The sequence below is a fragment of the Passer montanus genome, unplaced genomic scaffold (genome assembly GCF_014805655.1).
Source record: "Passer montanus isolate IOZ18808 unplaced genomic scaffold, ASM1480565v1 scaffold8, whole genome shotgun sequence".
In the NCBI taxonomy this organism is placed as follows: Eukaryota; Metazoa; Chordata; class Aves; order Passeriformes; family Passeridae; genus Passer; species Passer montanus.
The window spans coordinates 7,378,586-7,391,989 of NW_024373256.1; the positions used below are offsets into that span (position 1 = coordinate 7,378,586).

The 13,404-nt window shown below is 39.3% G+C and overlaps 1 protein-coding gene across 2 annotated transcripts; it reads right to left on the minus strand.

Moving 5' to 3' along the window:
- Positions 1 to 1,936: 1,936 nt before the first annotated feature.
- On the minus strand, positions 1,937 to 13,380 carry LOC120513092 (cytochrome b-c1 complex subunit 2, mitochondrial). 2 transcript variants are annotated; one of them, XM_039732104.1, is made up of 14 exons: positions 13,223 to 13,380; positions 11,352 to 11,444; positions 11,073 to 11,222; positions 10,568 to 10,632; positions 9,578 to 9,634; positions 9,120 to 9,244; positions 7,655 to 7,752; positions 7,190 to 7,247; positions 6,933 to 7,028; positions 5,910 to 6,109; positions 5,557 to 5,637; positions 4,902 to 4,978; positions 3,018 to 3,171; positions 1,937 to 2,186 (listed from the first exon to the last, which is right to left on the minus strand). In XM_039732104.1, exons 1-14 carry the CDS (start codon positions 13,256 to 13,258, stop codon positions 2,103 to 2,105), a joined length of 1,374 nt encoding a protein of 457 aa, XP_039588038.1. In that variant the 5' UTR covers positions 13,259 to 13,380; the 3' UTR covers positions 1,937 to 2,102. The 2 variants fall into 2 exon arrangements, with proteins under 2 accessions (XP_039588038.1, XP_039588040.1); XM_039732106.1 differs by having other exon boundaries at positions 11,352 to 11,441; positions 13,223 to 13,353.
- Between the last annotated feature and the right edge of the window lie 24 nt (positions 13,381 to 13,404).

The window sequence follows — 13,404 nt, forward strand, 5'->3', positions numbered from 1 at the left end:
CAGAATTGCAAGTACCAGGAAGAAATATCTACTTGCTTGATGAAATAAAAAGCATCAAGTGGAGCTCTTAGCCTTTTCTTAGGAAAAAGGCTTTGCACTTTTGATTTGAGTATAAAAATCAGTGGAAAAATCTGGAGCATAAATTTGAACGAAATACTTTTTTATTATTATTTTCTTAGGATGTGATAGCATTCATCCATTCCCTGGAAAAACCCCTTTGATATACAGAAGTATAAATATGATACTGATTTGGTTGTTGGTTTGTTTGGGTTTGATATTTTTTGGGGTTTTTTCCTCCACCTATAATTAGATTACTAATAATTGAATATTAAGAATATGCATCAGTGAAAATAAGTGGTTTTTTTGCAAAAATTTGAAGAAGGCAAGCTTCAAAAGCATTTTCAATAAAGGCTACAAGGAATCAAATTATTCACAGCACGTGATGTGTTTGATTTACTGCAGCAAGTACGGAAGTGGATTGAGGACTTGTAACAAACATTGTTCATTTGTAGCTGATCTTATTTGTTTCTTATTCAGTTGAACTCCCAACAGTGATTAAAGATTAGGATTTTTAAAATTAAACAGGAAAAAAACACCGCACTTTTCATGAGAGCCATGGCAAACAGCTTTTAAGAATATCTTGCTCTCAGTGATACGAGGGGTCCATACAGGCAGTAGCATTAATCTAGATGGGTTACAAGGCAGTTCCAAGTTTTCCTGAGGCACAGAGTTTTAACAGAAATAAACCTCAGAGGTAGGTGAAGGAACACAAGTATTAAAATGAGATAATTAGGCTAGAACAGCAGAAAGGAAGCTCACACAGCAAGGGGCTTTCCAAAATATTAAACCTGTATGTTTAAATAAATCATTTACTATGCTGAAGAGCAGGAAAAGAAGAGCTTGCTTTTATGTTGACTGAGCAAAGAGAAAGACCAAAGGAAAGAGTATACAAGGGACAATGGAATGTTTGTTCTAAAGACAAGTTCTTCAATTCTGAAGCTCCACTAATATCAAACATTTGAAAAAAAATGAAGATCCCATAAATAGCTACGTAAATGCCTATGGGAATTACTGCATGTTCAAGTAATAGCATTGCTGTGTCTACACAGTATGAGTGAAAACACTGAGGATGAAGATGACACTGAGTCCAGTACTGATGATGATATAGACTTGGATGCTTTTCAGTATAAATCTTCACATTTACTGTGGTGAGTTCACTCACGTTACCAGCAATATCCAGAATTTGGCAAATATCTGATACAGGCCAGACACTTGGGTAGGCACAGTGTGATGCTGTACTCCACAGTGATGCTGGTGCACTGTGCAATCCTATGTTCCAGGCCAGTGGTGTTTGACCTCCTCCATGCTGAGACCCCTTCCTCCTGCCCTTCTGTATCACATGCATCCTGTCTGTAAGACTTGGCTTTGCTTCAGAACAGCTCCAAACTTGGCTTCTTCAAACCCTCCATTTCTTATGATGTATTGTATCTGTTTTCTTTTAATATATGCCTAGACTTCAAAAAATTTATGTCCTATGAGATTTCCAATTATGTATTAGCTATATATGGCTAATCCCCTCAAAGACTTCTTCCAGTGCTACTTGTGCAGAAGTCACGGAGTAACAAAATCTCTGCTAGTCCCAGACAAGTAGGAACTGCAAGCTTTGTTTGAAGGCAAGTCTCTTTACTTAATTCATGTAAGGATGGCAGAGACAATGTATCAAGAACTTTTCCTGAATATACAAGAATATATGGCTAACCAGTGGTAATTACTACATTTGCCTTCATTGTGGTGATCATTTTTTACATATTTACTTTTTTTACATTGACCAAAACTCATCTTGTTTTTGCTCTATGGTTTTTACCTCCCCTGTACAGAGCCAGATTTATCAGCCTTTTATATACCATTTTCAGTGAAAAAAAACTTCCACACAAAATGTATGAACTCAGCACTTTATTTGATGAGTGCAAGCCCACAATTACTCCAGATTAACTTTCTGAAAGAACTGAATTCATAAATAACAAGTTAGTAGTAATTCATTTAGAACATAAGTGACTTAGAGCTGATGTCCATCTTGAATCAAATCCATCCCAGATTTGTTTTTACAACTCATCAAGAAAAGGAGTATTTCCCAAATCCCCAGAAGCTGCCATTGATTTCTTCCCACTGAGGAACTTCTTTGCAGCCTGCAAATAAATCAGGGAAGTGGATATGAGGAAATATTCACTACAACAGAGTTGATGCTACTCATAGCATCAGCTTCAAGTTACTAAAACAAAGAACAAATCTTGGCACTACTATAATAGACCATCATGTAAACAATCCTCCTTTTACTCTATAAATCTAACTGCTTCTAATGCAGCTGCTCATTACTTTATAATGTGAACGGAAATGGCAGATACAGTTGGATATAAAAGGCATGAACTCTAAAAATGGTTATTCCTAGAATAATTATTACACCATAAAATACAGTGTATCTCATTACTACTAAAGCTATTGCTAATTTTTGCAATACAAATAAGCAATGACTGTGAAAAAACAAATTTTAGATCTCAGAATTTCTCTTTATGATAAAATTTTTAGAAATTAGCTTCACATATAAGCAACAAGATAATGTGCAGTAGCAACAAAGTTACATCAATTCATCACCAAAAGCTTAATTGTTTTGTTAAACACACCCATTATTCTAGACTCAGGAATCCTAAAAACCTTGACCTGGAACTAATATGAAGTTTTCCATGACTATTAGTTGGCAGTTTTGGTAAATTTCAGAAGAAGATGAGAATTTTACGTAATTCCCAGCTACACTAGTTTTAGTGTATTAAAGCGTCTTCTGTTAATGAAGTAAGTAAAGACATCAAAAGATACCCAGCTGGGATTTGTAAATGAGCTGCCTTTTCTATTTTTAAAGACAGAATATGTGTGTGTTTATAAACACACAGAAACGAGCATCAGTTTTCCACAGAAAACCTGACACAGTGATTGAGGAGCACCTGTGGATGCTGACACATACTTACATTCACAACATCAGCAGTGGCTACAGAGTCGATTTTTTGAGCAGCAGCAGATGGGGATGTGTGAGTGCCAGAAACCAGGGACTCAGAGCCAATTTCATTCAGCAACCCTTTTGAGGTCTCCACTGACATCAAATAGTTGGCTTTCAGCTGATTTCTGCCATCAAAGAAAGCATCAAGAATGAGCAAGCTTGTAAGCCCTGCTGTTACCTGCCCTACCACCCCATAAATACAAAGAGGTTTTGGTCCTTTTAAACTTCTCAAGATTCCATTTTGAAAGGTTTCCCTTTTCTAATAGGGAAGCATTCTGTGGTTAGGAAAGAGGCACCACAAACAGTCCAAGCATGAAAATGACAGGTACTTTAACACCTACTGTCTCCCCACACAGTCAGAAGGTCTCTAGCTCAGGATTTGTTTCTGTCTGTGGTAACTAATGCAGTTAGACAAACTATCAAGTTTAAATCTAATTTTCTCATCAAGAACAGATGCAATCAGAGCAATTTTGTCATAAGTGACAAGCAGTGAATGTAAATGCTCAGGCTCCTTCTGTAATAGTTCCATGTTTTGTTAAAAGAGTTTTGTTCTTGTGTTTTGTGCAGAATCACTGCTACATATGAAAACCTTATTTGTGTATTCTGAAGACAAAAAGAAAATTATTTATTCCAATATCTCATTATGAAGTAGCTTGGTATTTCGGATTGACTGGGTTTGGGGTTTTAGGTTGTGAGGGTTTTTTTCGTTTTGTGCAGAATCACTGCTACATATGAAAACCGTATTTGTGTAAGCCAGTCCTTCTATTCTGAAGATAAAGATAGAAAATTATTTATTCCAATAGCTCATTATGAAGTAGCTTGATATTTCTGATTGACTGGGTTTGGAGTTTTTGGTTGTGGTTTGTTGTTGGTTTTTTTTTGTCACGGTTGTGAGGGTTTTTTTCTTGTTTGTTTGTTTTTGGGTTTTTTTTTTGTCAATAAAGGAAAAAGAGGAATACAGGAAATGTACGAAGCCATTCCAGAAAGGGAACTCCAGAAAAAAAGAAAACTAGCCACAGCAGCACTGCATGTAACTCCCTAATGCTAGGCAGCTTTGTTAAAAAAGAACAAAACCAAAACCCACAGAACCCACAACACACAAAACAAATAATGCCCACTATAAGAAGTCCAGAATCCACCATTTAGCTACTAGTGACTAAGGCAGAACCAATCATGCCTAGGCTGTCATATTTTGTGTAACTATGTTTTACATGGAGTCTTGTATTTTATACATGCAACAGACAGTATTTAATTTTGCTACTTGAGTCTGTACTGTATTGGTTTTTTTTACAACTGCAGCTTTAAAAGCTCAGTGCAGTTTAGCACTACATGGAGACCCCCTCCCCCAAATACTCCTAGGGGCATGTATTTCCAGCACTTGGTGTACCATCACTAATTCAGTGCTTTACACTTGCAGACCCTCATTACTCTTTTTCTTTGAAGATGGCACAGATTGCTTATTATAATTGTTTTGGGAATTGCTCAGTGTAACTGTAAAGGGAATTACCTAAATAATGCAATTTAGGATTCTAATTCAAATACATCTTAATACTACAGAGTATGATTAAAGTAACAGCATGCTGACACTTGCTAATTTCTTACATTGAACCAGTCTTCAGAAAATATTAACACATCTCTTACAAGTTTTTATTAGGAAATGACACTACTGGAGAATGAGTACAGCTTTCAAAAAAAATATTGACAGGGGCTCAGTTTTAATGCAGGACTGTGAGTAGTTCCCCATGGAAATAATTACAGGACAAGCTCTGCTGTACAGCACAATCTGCATGTTTCACAAGTAGCTGCGTGTTAAGAAAATTCCCTTTACACACATGAGAATTCTTTACACACTTACTTTGCTGTTGTGACATCAGCATCGGTGACACCGCCCTGAGCAACTGCCTTTACCTGGTTCAAAGCAGCTTTAATGACCTGGGGAAAATGAAATAATTTAAGATTTCTTCCCACATCAAATTTCAACATGTTACTTCTACTATCTGATATACGTCTATTATCTGGAAACTTCAAGGGAAGAGCAGCTGACAACGTAAGGACTGTCTGCCTGAACACAATTCTGAGCAGTTCTATAAAAAAACTAAAAACACTGCAATGTATGCCCAAAAATGCACAAAAACCAGTGTGGATTTTAACTGCACCACAGCATTAATTTATACAGTCTCACCATTTTTCATGTAAGTGCTCAGTTCTGCCAGCTTCAAGGGACAGAATGTTCTTCATTATATACTTTGGCTTACAAAAGCCAAATTCCTGATATCAGCAATTCAAGACATTTTATTAACTTAAGTTCATATTATATATCTGTCCTTCCCACAAAGCAAGTCTTATTCCCAGCTTACAGAGATAAGTCATAACTGAATTTGCAGTATTCTTAAACAGGAAATCATATGAATTTCCTTTTTTTTTTTTAAGACGAATCAGTCAGTATCTCAAATCAAAACACTACTTTGAAGGTTATGTTGTTAATGCTTAAATTATAATCAGCAACTCACCTCCCTAGCATTTGGAGCCTGGGATATGGTATAAATCCCAAAGAGCCCAGAATCAGAGTAATTAACATTAAATGCAGAAACCTGCAAAACAAACATTATCATTAACTGTTTTAAGTATCACAGTAATTCAGCATCAATCACTGGAAAATAATTACTGTTAGGGTCTACAATACTGTAATTCAAGAAGCTAAACTCCATCTGTGCTGAGAGAAGATCAGACTGGAAGCCCTTCCCTGATACACTGTAATGTGTGCAAGAACGAACTAATTAAGATTCTAGCTGAAGGTAGTTACCTCTCAAAGATAATACACATTTTACTTAAAAATCAGAATACAGTCATGCTTTGAACTTACATCAAATGGCTGGCTGGTTGCTTTAGCAACACCCTGGACCAATTTGCTGGTAACACTGCTTCCCCTCTTGACAAGGGGCCCAGCACCTAACACATACTGAAGGACACTGAAGGCATTTGCTTCTGGGCTCCCAACAATAGCTCCTTCTGCTACAACAGCAGCATGGACAAGGCTATCACCAGTCTGTTTCCTGATTTCTCCTAGAAATACAACAGAAAAACGGTAATACAGTGTTCAATTAGAAACTACTGTACATTCACAGGCACGGAAAAGAAACATTTCCCTTTAACAAGAGAAGAGCAAGGCCTGAAGTTACTGCCTGTCCCCTTAGGAAGGGAGAATGAGGCCGAAGGGAATTTTAAAAAGTCCTTTATATTAAATTTTTTTCTTGCTAGCACAAAACCCAGTACCTTAGTATGCCTTATTTGAACCTGACCCTAAATCATCCACAGTGTGGGATGATAAAACTCAAGAGTCTCCACATAACAAATACCTCTAAAATAGTGTACATTCTGTTCATAATAATATTTATGCTGGCTTATAGAAACTGAAGTTATTCCAGTCAAATAGGAAATGCTGGAAACTTTCTTTTCCCCTTCATGTCTTTACAGAGACATCTAATTCTCCAAGTAAACAATAGCTGTTGGTAATGGTACAAGACTACTCTGAAAGAGCTAAGCATTGCTTTGATTTACAGTATTTAACACATCTTCCCTAAACAGAAACCCTACCTTCACTTCCTGACAGCCCTTAACCTACTCTTACAGGAATCTTACCAAAACTGTTAAGAGAAACCATCTGGCAGCTTATTTTTCACTTTACAGAAAAAAATTATGTCCCAGGTAAAACTTTGTTGAAGAGCTGTGTTCAGTTTTATCTCAGAACCTTCCATGCTGGAATTGTCTGCCTATTTAAATGGAATATGCATCTGCAACCATATAGTTTTCAGTTGTAACTTTGAATACTACTACATTTATAAATAGATAATCAGTCACTCAGAATAGATACAAGAAACATCCTTACCCCCTCTATAAACAGCCTTTGCACCAGGAGTACCAGATCCACTTCGGATATTTAGGAATTGCTCTGCAATTTGCTTTAAGGTAGAGTGCTTTATACCTGCAATACAACAGTTACTCCAAGTAATGCAATGACATTGAAAAGCTACAGCAGTTAAATAGAAGTGAAGCCTATGGGAACAGTTTACTTCTACAGAGAACTCCAATTTCTCCTGCAGTTCTCCCGTATGACCTGCAGTGTTCATTCAGGAACATACATACCTATTCCTACGAGAGCCATTCTTGAACTTGTGAAATTGTTCTGTACAAAATTGTGAAGCTGCAACAGTAAATTCACATTTTAGGGTATTAAATCATGTGTGTTTCTGACATAGCCCCTTATACCTCTTAAAGCAAATTCCAAAGCTTCCAAAAGGAACTGTCTACAGAATGTGATTTTTTTGCATTTCCCAAAGACAATTACACAACCCTTTTATACAAGAACACCTGCATTTCATTGACAGCCTTACTGTCAACAGAAAGCCACTGACATTAACCATCTTTTTAAATGCAAATATCAGTTCAATACCCAGTATTCAAAGTTGCATGGAAATAAATTATTTCAACACCAGATTAATAAGGTAGTAAATAGTGACTGTATATAGACTAAATTAATTTCCTCTCACAAGTGTCACCACCTATTCCTGACAATAGGATAGAGATATAGCACAATACAAAGAACCCTACCTGCTCAGAAGTAATTTTTCCAACTCTGTACTTTGGACAATACAAGGGGTTTGCCAGAGCATTTTTATAAGCTGCAGCATGCAAGTTCTCCAGCACACCTGAGAGGAACAAATTTTCAGATAATTAACACAAGACCCACATGTAATGAATGTCATGAATGAAACAAAATGAAGGAGCTATGGTTCACTTTGGGGACCATAAGATTTGCAGCAGGTCTGGAATAATCCAGTTCATAGGCAAGTTCCCAAATCCTCGGGCTAGAGCAATCTGGCCTGAGGCATTCATTTCTTTAACTTATTAAACAGTAACCAAAATAAACTTACATATGTAGTGACATATATGGTCAACACTTTTTGGCTTCAACAGCAAGCTATAAATGCAATCAGTGTTTAGAAGAAGGAAAGCAGCATCCTATTAATTATCATCTTCACTGTAGGCATCCCTTGCTCTTGAGAAAAAACAGGCTCTCTAGAATAATATTTGTAGCTTTGTGAGGTGTCTCATTTATCTCCCTGCTCAGATGAAGGATGCTAGTGTCTTCAATTCCCTTCTCATTAGTTTTTTTGCACTCTAATAGCATTCTAGTAATTCCTGTTTTGATAATCTCCTTGTATTTGCTCACACTTTTTCCTCAAGAGAAAGATTCCTTTCTGTATAGTTGTTTCTGAACGTTACTAACTGAAAATATTACATTACTATGAAAACCAACCTGCAGTTGATATAAGTTAAAAAAAAGGAAAAATATTATGACTAATTTTAAAAATTAGTAGCACTTCAGTATGAGCCAGAGATTTTTCCAACATTACACTTTCACCTTCAATGGGTTACAAAGGTAAACATGCTTCAGAGTGGTACAAATTATTGTTTATTGAGTAGAACTACCTGCACGATCTTGGATGATGAATTAATAACACAAGATATACTGGAATAGGCTTGATCTGAATGAGACTTTGTGTTGTGTTTCCTCTTTCTTTTCCCTTAAACGCAGAAATCTAAATTTACAATCCTAAAAGCTGGAACCCATTTTCAGTGTGATGAAAATACATATTGTTTTTATACCAAAATAACCATATAAATTCACGAAGTCTTTTGCAGGATACCATTTTCACACCAATGAGTAATACCTAAATATGGTTTTCAGAACACAAGCTTCTGCAAATACCATGTCAACAACACTTATGACTTGCACATTCTTTGGTTGTACTCGAAAAGAATTAAAAATGTAAAATGGAAGCTGTCAAGGAGAATGGTGTAAGATGTCTTCAGCATGTTACCTGCTACTTGTTACCACAGGCTGGAAAAACCTGTGCATTAAGAAAAGTTCCATAACACCAGAAAGACCATACCTATCAATAAGCTGAAAAATTCAATGTTAATGTCACAGAGCATTTCTTTTCCACTTTTTTTTTTTAATTTTGAAGGAACTCTTGCAGAGTGAATACAGTGGAGGAAAAAATACACTTACCAACTTGAGGATTCTGACGTGCAATTACTTTATCAACTTTTAATTGAGGCTGAAGATCAGCCACTTCCCATGGTCTGAACTCTGGTGCTGTGGTAACATTCAGGAGATATTCCATTACCGTGTCACTAAATAAAGAGAGTTACAAAGGCATTAAACACAAGTAACACATGCTTCTTCTGCAGTTGAAAGCAATTCAAATTAATCTGTAAGCAACAAAACACATCACTCAAGGCAGAGCAATTATCAGCACTGCTGTACAAAGTAGGATAATTCAATTCTGTAGCATTTGTATGCTCAGTAACATGACACAGAAGTTGAATATTAATATAGTAATTTACTGATTTGTTATAAAAGCATGAGAACAGACATTCCTCCCACCCTGTAAAATGACAGGTGTTCACTACCAAACAGTGTTAAAGGCAGCAGTAATTCCCTTTATAGCCCATCCAGATACCTACACATAGTCTCGCAGACACTCAACAGAGTAAGCCATTTGCTCTCTTGTGGCATGCACACTGCAAGAGAAAAAACCAAAATCCATTTCAGCAAAGAACACAGAAGTGAATTTTCACACATACTCCCTGTTGATCAAATTAATCAAGATACAGACTAACTACTTAACCTTAAATCTGTCTGGGGTGACTGTTTAAACACATACAGAGCAGAAACAGATTTAATTAAAACTTACTTCTTCAGTATTTAAGTAATAACAAGTGTCTTGTGACCATCAGAATTTAAGATGCCACAATAATTCAAGGTAAAAGAGCAAATAAGGTTGAATAGCAAAACATGAAAAAAAAAGTGCATATGTATTTAAAAAAAACAATTTAGAAATTACTCTCTTTGGGCAGAAAACAGTGATCCTGTCCTTCTCCTTCAATGTATTTGTTACTGACAGGACCAGAAAAAGGGTAGAATCATAAAACACTATTTTTAACCAAATAGATAAAAACACCTTTCTGGATGATTTCAAGATACACTGAAAGCAAGCAGGTACAGTGAGACCTCTTTTATTCCTCTTGTCTTGTTTTCCAGGCTTAAAACCCTCAAGTCACTAAAGCTAACTACTGTCTGTACTGCTTACAAGGTTGCAATCTATTCACAAAAGATGGAGGAAGAGAAAGCAATCTACTGACTTTAGGCAAGTTATTCTCAAAGTCTGCAAAGGCAGAAAGAAAATTAGGCTCCTAGACAAATTATATTTCTTCCATGTGCACAATATTTATATTCTGTTTACTGAAAGGTGTTTCTAGGATACAAATCATGATCTCATCCTTGAAGCTTAACAGAACAAAAAGTACAAGATCTTCCTTGACAACATTCACTGTTCAAGTACCATGCTGAGCTTATCCACCTACACATATGTGCTTATTGTCTTATGTTTCCTTCAGTCCTAGAGCTCCTTTGCATCTCAGCAACACAGATTATCCTTCTATGTGGGTACAAACCTCAGGCTGCCCCCAACAGCTTCAATGCCACGAGTGATCCGGAAGGAGGAGGCTCCTTTAGTAGTCTATTAAACAAACAAAAAAAGGGCAACTTACAATTCTAGCTATTTAAAACACAGATGCTGAGTTGATGGCAGCAGTAAGAGAAATTACTCAGAAATATTCCACACATGCACAAAACTGAGTTTGGATCAACCACCTGAACTAATTATTACTGCAGCTTAAGTAGAATTAATTATGTGTCTATTTGAATACAGACATACTACGTATATCTAGTCCAAGACCCCAGAGGAAAGCACAATTATAAATGAGTATTACTTCCCATCTTCCAGGGTGCAGTATCATTTCTCCTGCACTGAACCACATAACCAAGTACCACTGTACATTGTTCTCCACTTCATAAGATCTCTTACATTAAATTTTGCCATACTATTGATTTTTGCAATAATAAACCTTTGACCATTTCACCTACTGTCAACATAACAACAAAGCAATAAATACCTACCAAATTAGATGCAAGACGAAGCAGGTGAGTAGTTCCCAGGTTACTGGTGGTTTCATATCTGCTGCCTGCTTTAATAAACACACCAATTCTTGAAGCTGGAGAAAAGTTTTCCAGAGATGCAATAACTAAGCCATTTGGTAATTTTGTGATCTGTATTAAAAAGGAAAAAACCTTTGTTTTCATTCAGTGGAAGTACTATCACAGCTCTGCACTGACCGAGTTTTAAAAAATAAATTTAAAAGAGAAGGGGGAAAAACCAACCTGTATTTTTATACTGACCTCAAGATCCCGAGACTCTGGAGATAATTTCACTTTTGCTGCAGTTGCTGAGGATGACACTTTAGGAGCTACTTTAAGTGAGTAGAATCTCTTCTGGAGGAGAAAGCATAACAGAATGGATTTCCTCAATTAGTTCATCACGTTTCCTTACAGACTGAAAAAGAATCTGACTTTAAAATAGAAATACAATGAAGGACTTCAAACACTGGAGTAAAAACAGTGATTGCCTTGTAATTCCTCTGATTATTTTTTATATATTTATATATTTTTTTATATTATTTTTTGCAGCTGTGCAGTGGGTATCCCTCTCCATCCCACACAGTCTGTAACACACCTGCAGAGAGAGCCACACCAATCCACACATGCAGCACAACACCTTGGAGGTAACTTTGAACTCCTGAGGTGTAGGCAGTTCAGCTCCTGCAGAGTCACCTCAGAGTTCCAACCTGTCTGCACTGGACATGCAGGCAAGGCCCCAGACTGCAGTTTGAACCTTTAAAATAGGTCCAGAGGAGGCCATGAAGATGATCAAAGGAGCACCTGCTACACAGACAGGCTGAGAGAGCAGGGGGAGTCCAGCCTGGAGCAGAGAAGGCTCCAGGGAGACCTCACTCCAGCCTTGAGCACTGTACCTTAAAGGGCTCTTAAGAGAGACAGAGAGGGACTGTTTACACTGGCAGATAATGACAGGACAAGGGGAAATGATTTCAAACTGTCAGTGAGTTACATTAGATTTTAGGAAGAAATCCTTCCATGTGAGGTGGTGAGGCACTGGAACATGTTGTCCAGAGAATTTCTGGATGCCTCATCGCTTGAAGTCATCAAGGCCAGGTTGGATAGGGCCTGGAACAACCTGGTCTAGTGTAAGATGTCCCTGCCTATGGCAGGGGGTGGAATGACATGATCTCTAATGTCCCTTCCAACTCAAACCATTCCATGATTCTAGGATTTTAATAACCAGCAGTCCTTTCACATGAAAGGATACCACAAGAGCCCTGCATTCAGCAGCTGGCAACAGAAATGATAAGACTGATTTCAAATCTGAAATGCTGTTACTTTCCACCCACTTTAGAAGTTGCTTGTACTAGCTACTCTTGTTTTCACATCAGAAGATGACTTAATTCCCATGCATCCAAGGTGAAAACCGAGTGACAGAAACACCACTGCCTGGATGCCAGTGATGTAATCCCCACTGCTTTACCAGGGACTGTTCATTGTATGAATCTAGGAAAAACTCCTTTCCTCCTGCACCACGGGCATGGTAAGACACCTAGTTTTAAACTCTAAAGTCTACTTATTTATTAACACTACTGCATATCTGAGACTGACTCACACGCTGTCTCTCAGAGGTCATTCTGCATGCCACTGGGGCGCGTTTCCAGCGGCCATCCAGCCCCGGTTCCCCCCAGCTGCCCGCCAGCTCCGCCAGAGCCTTCGGGCAGGACGAGCCCCCTGCCCCTGCCCGGCTCCAGGCCGCGCTATCGCCAAGGGCACCGCCGTGTCTCAGGCAGCTGACGCTTCTCAGCGCGGCGGGATCCGCTCACCCCCGTCCTCTCCGTGCCCCGTGGGGCGGCTCTGGCAGAGCCCGGGGCACCGCGCACCGCTCCGGCCCGCGGCCTGTCTGACCTTCAGCCGCCGTCCCGCCGCGCTGCCCGCTGGCCCGGCCCGGCCCGGGTTCTGGAGCCCACGCCGACCCCGCGGGCAGCTCGGCAGCCCCGCTGCCACGGCCGCCGCCCGCCGCCCCCCGCCCGGCTCACCGCCCCCGGCTGACCGGAGTCAGGCTCGCCCGCAGCCCCCGGGCCCAGACAGCGGCTGTCACCGCCAGCTGCGCCTCTCCCGCACGGCGCACGACGCGCCCGGATCCCGCTCACCGAGAGGGAACGCGCGGCCACCGGGAAGCCCTTCATCGTCCCGCGTCCCTCGGCTCGGCCCCGGCCAGGACAAGATGGCTGTCCCGGAGGAAGACCCCGCCTTCCCGGCACGCCCCGCGCCGCGCTGACCTTCCAGCGAGCGCATCCCGAACTCGACTGCTCCGGCGGGCGGCGCGCCGGGC

What these genes read in the sequence shown, in the direction of transcription:
- LOC120513092 (XM_039732104.1), bottom strand. Translation starts at nt 13,258, where the DNA reads ATGAAGGGCTTCCCGGTGGCCGCGCGTTCCCTCTCG. An exon ending in GCTGTTGGGGGCAGCCTGAG is followed by an intron (nt 9,635 to 10,567) that starts GTTTGTACCCAC and finishes TTTCTCTTGCAG; the next exon opens with TGTGCATGCCACAAGAGAGC. An exon ending in GCTGATGTCACAACAGCAAA is followed by an intron (nt 3,172 to 4,901) that starts GTAAGTGTGTAA and finishes CTTTGATGGCAG; the next exon opens with AAATCAGCTGAAAGCCAACT.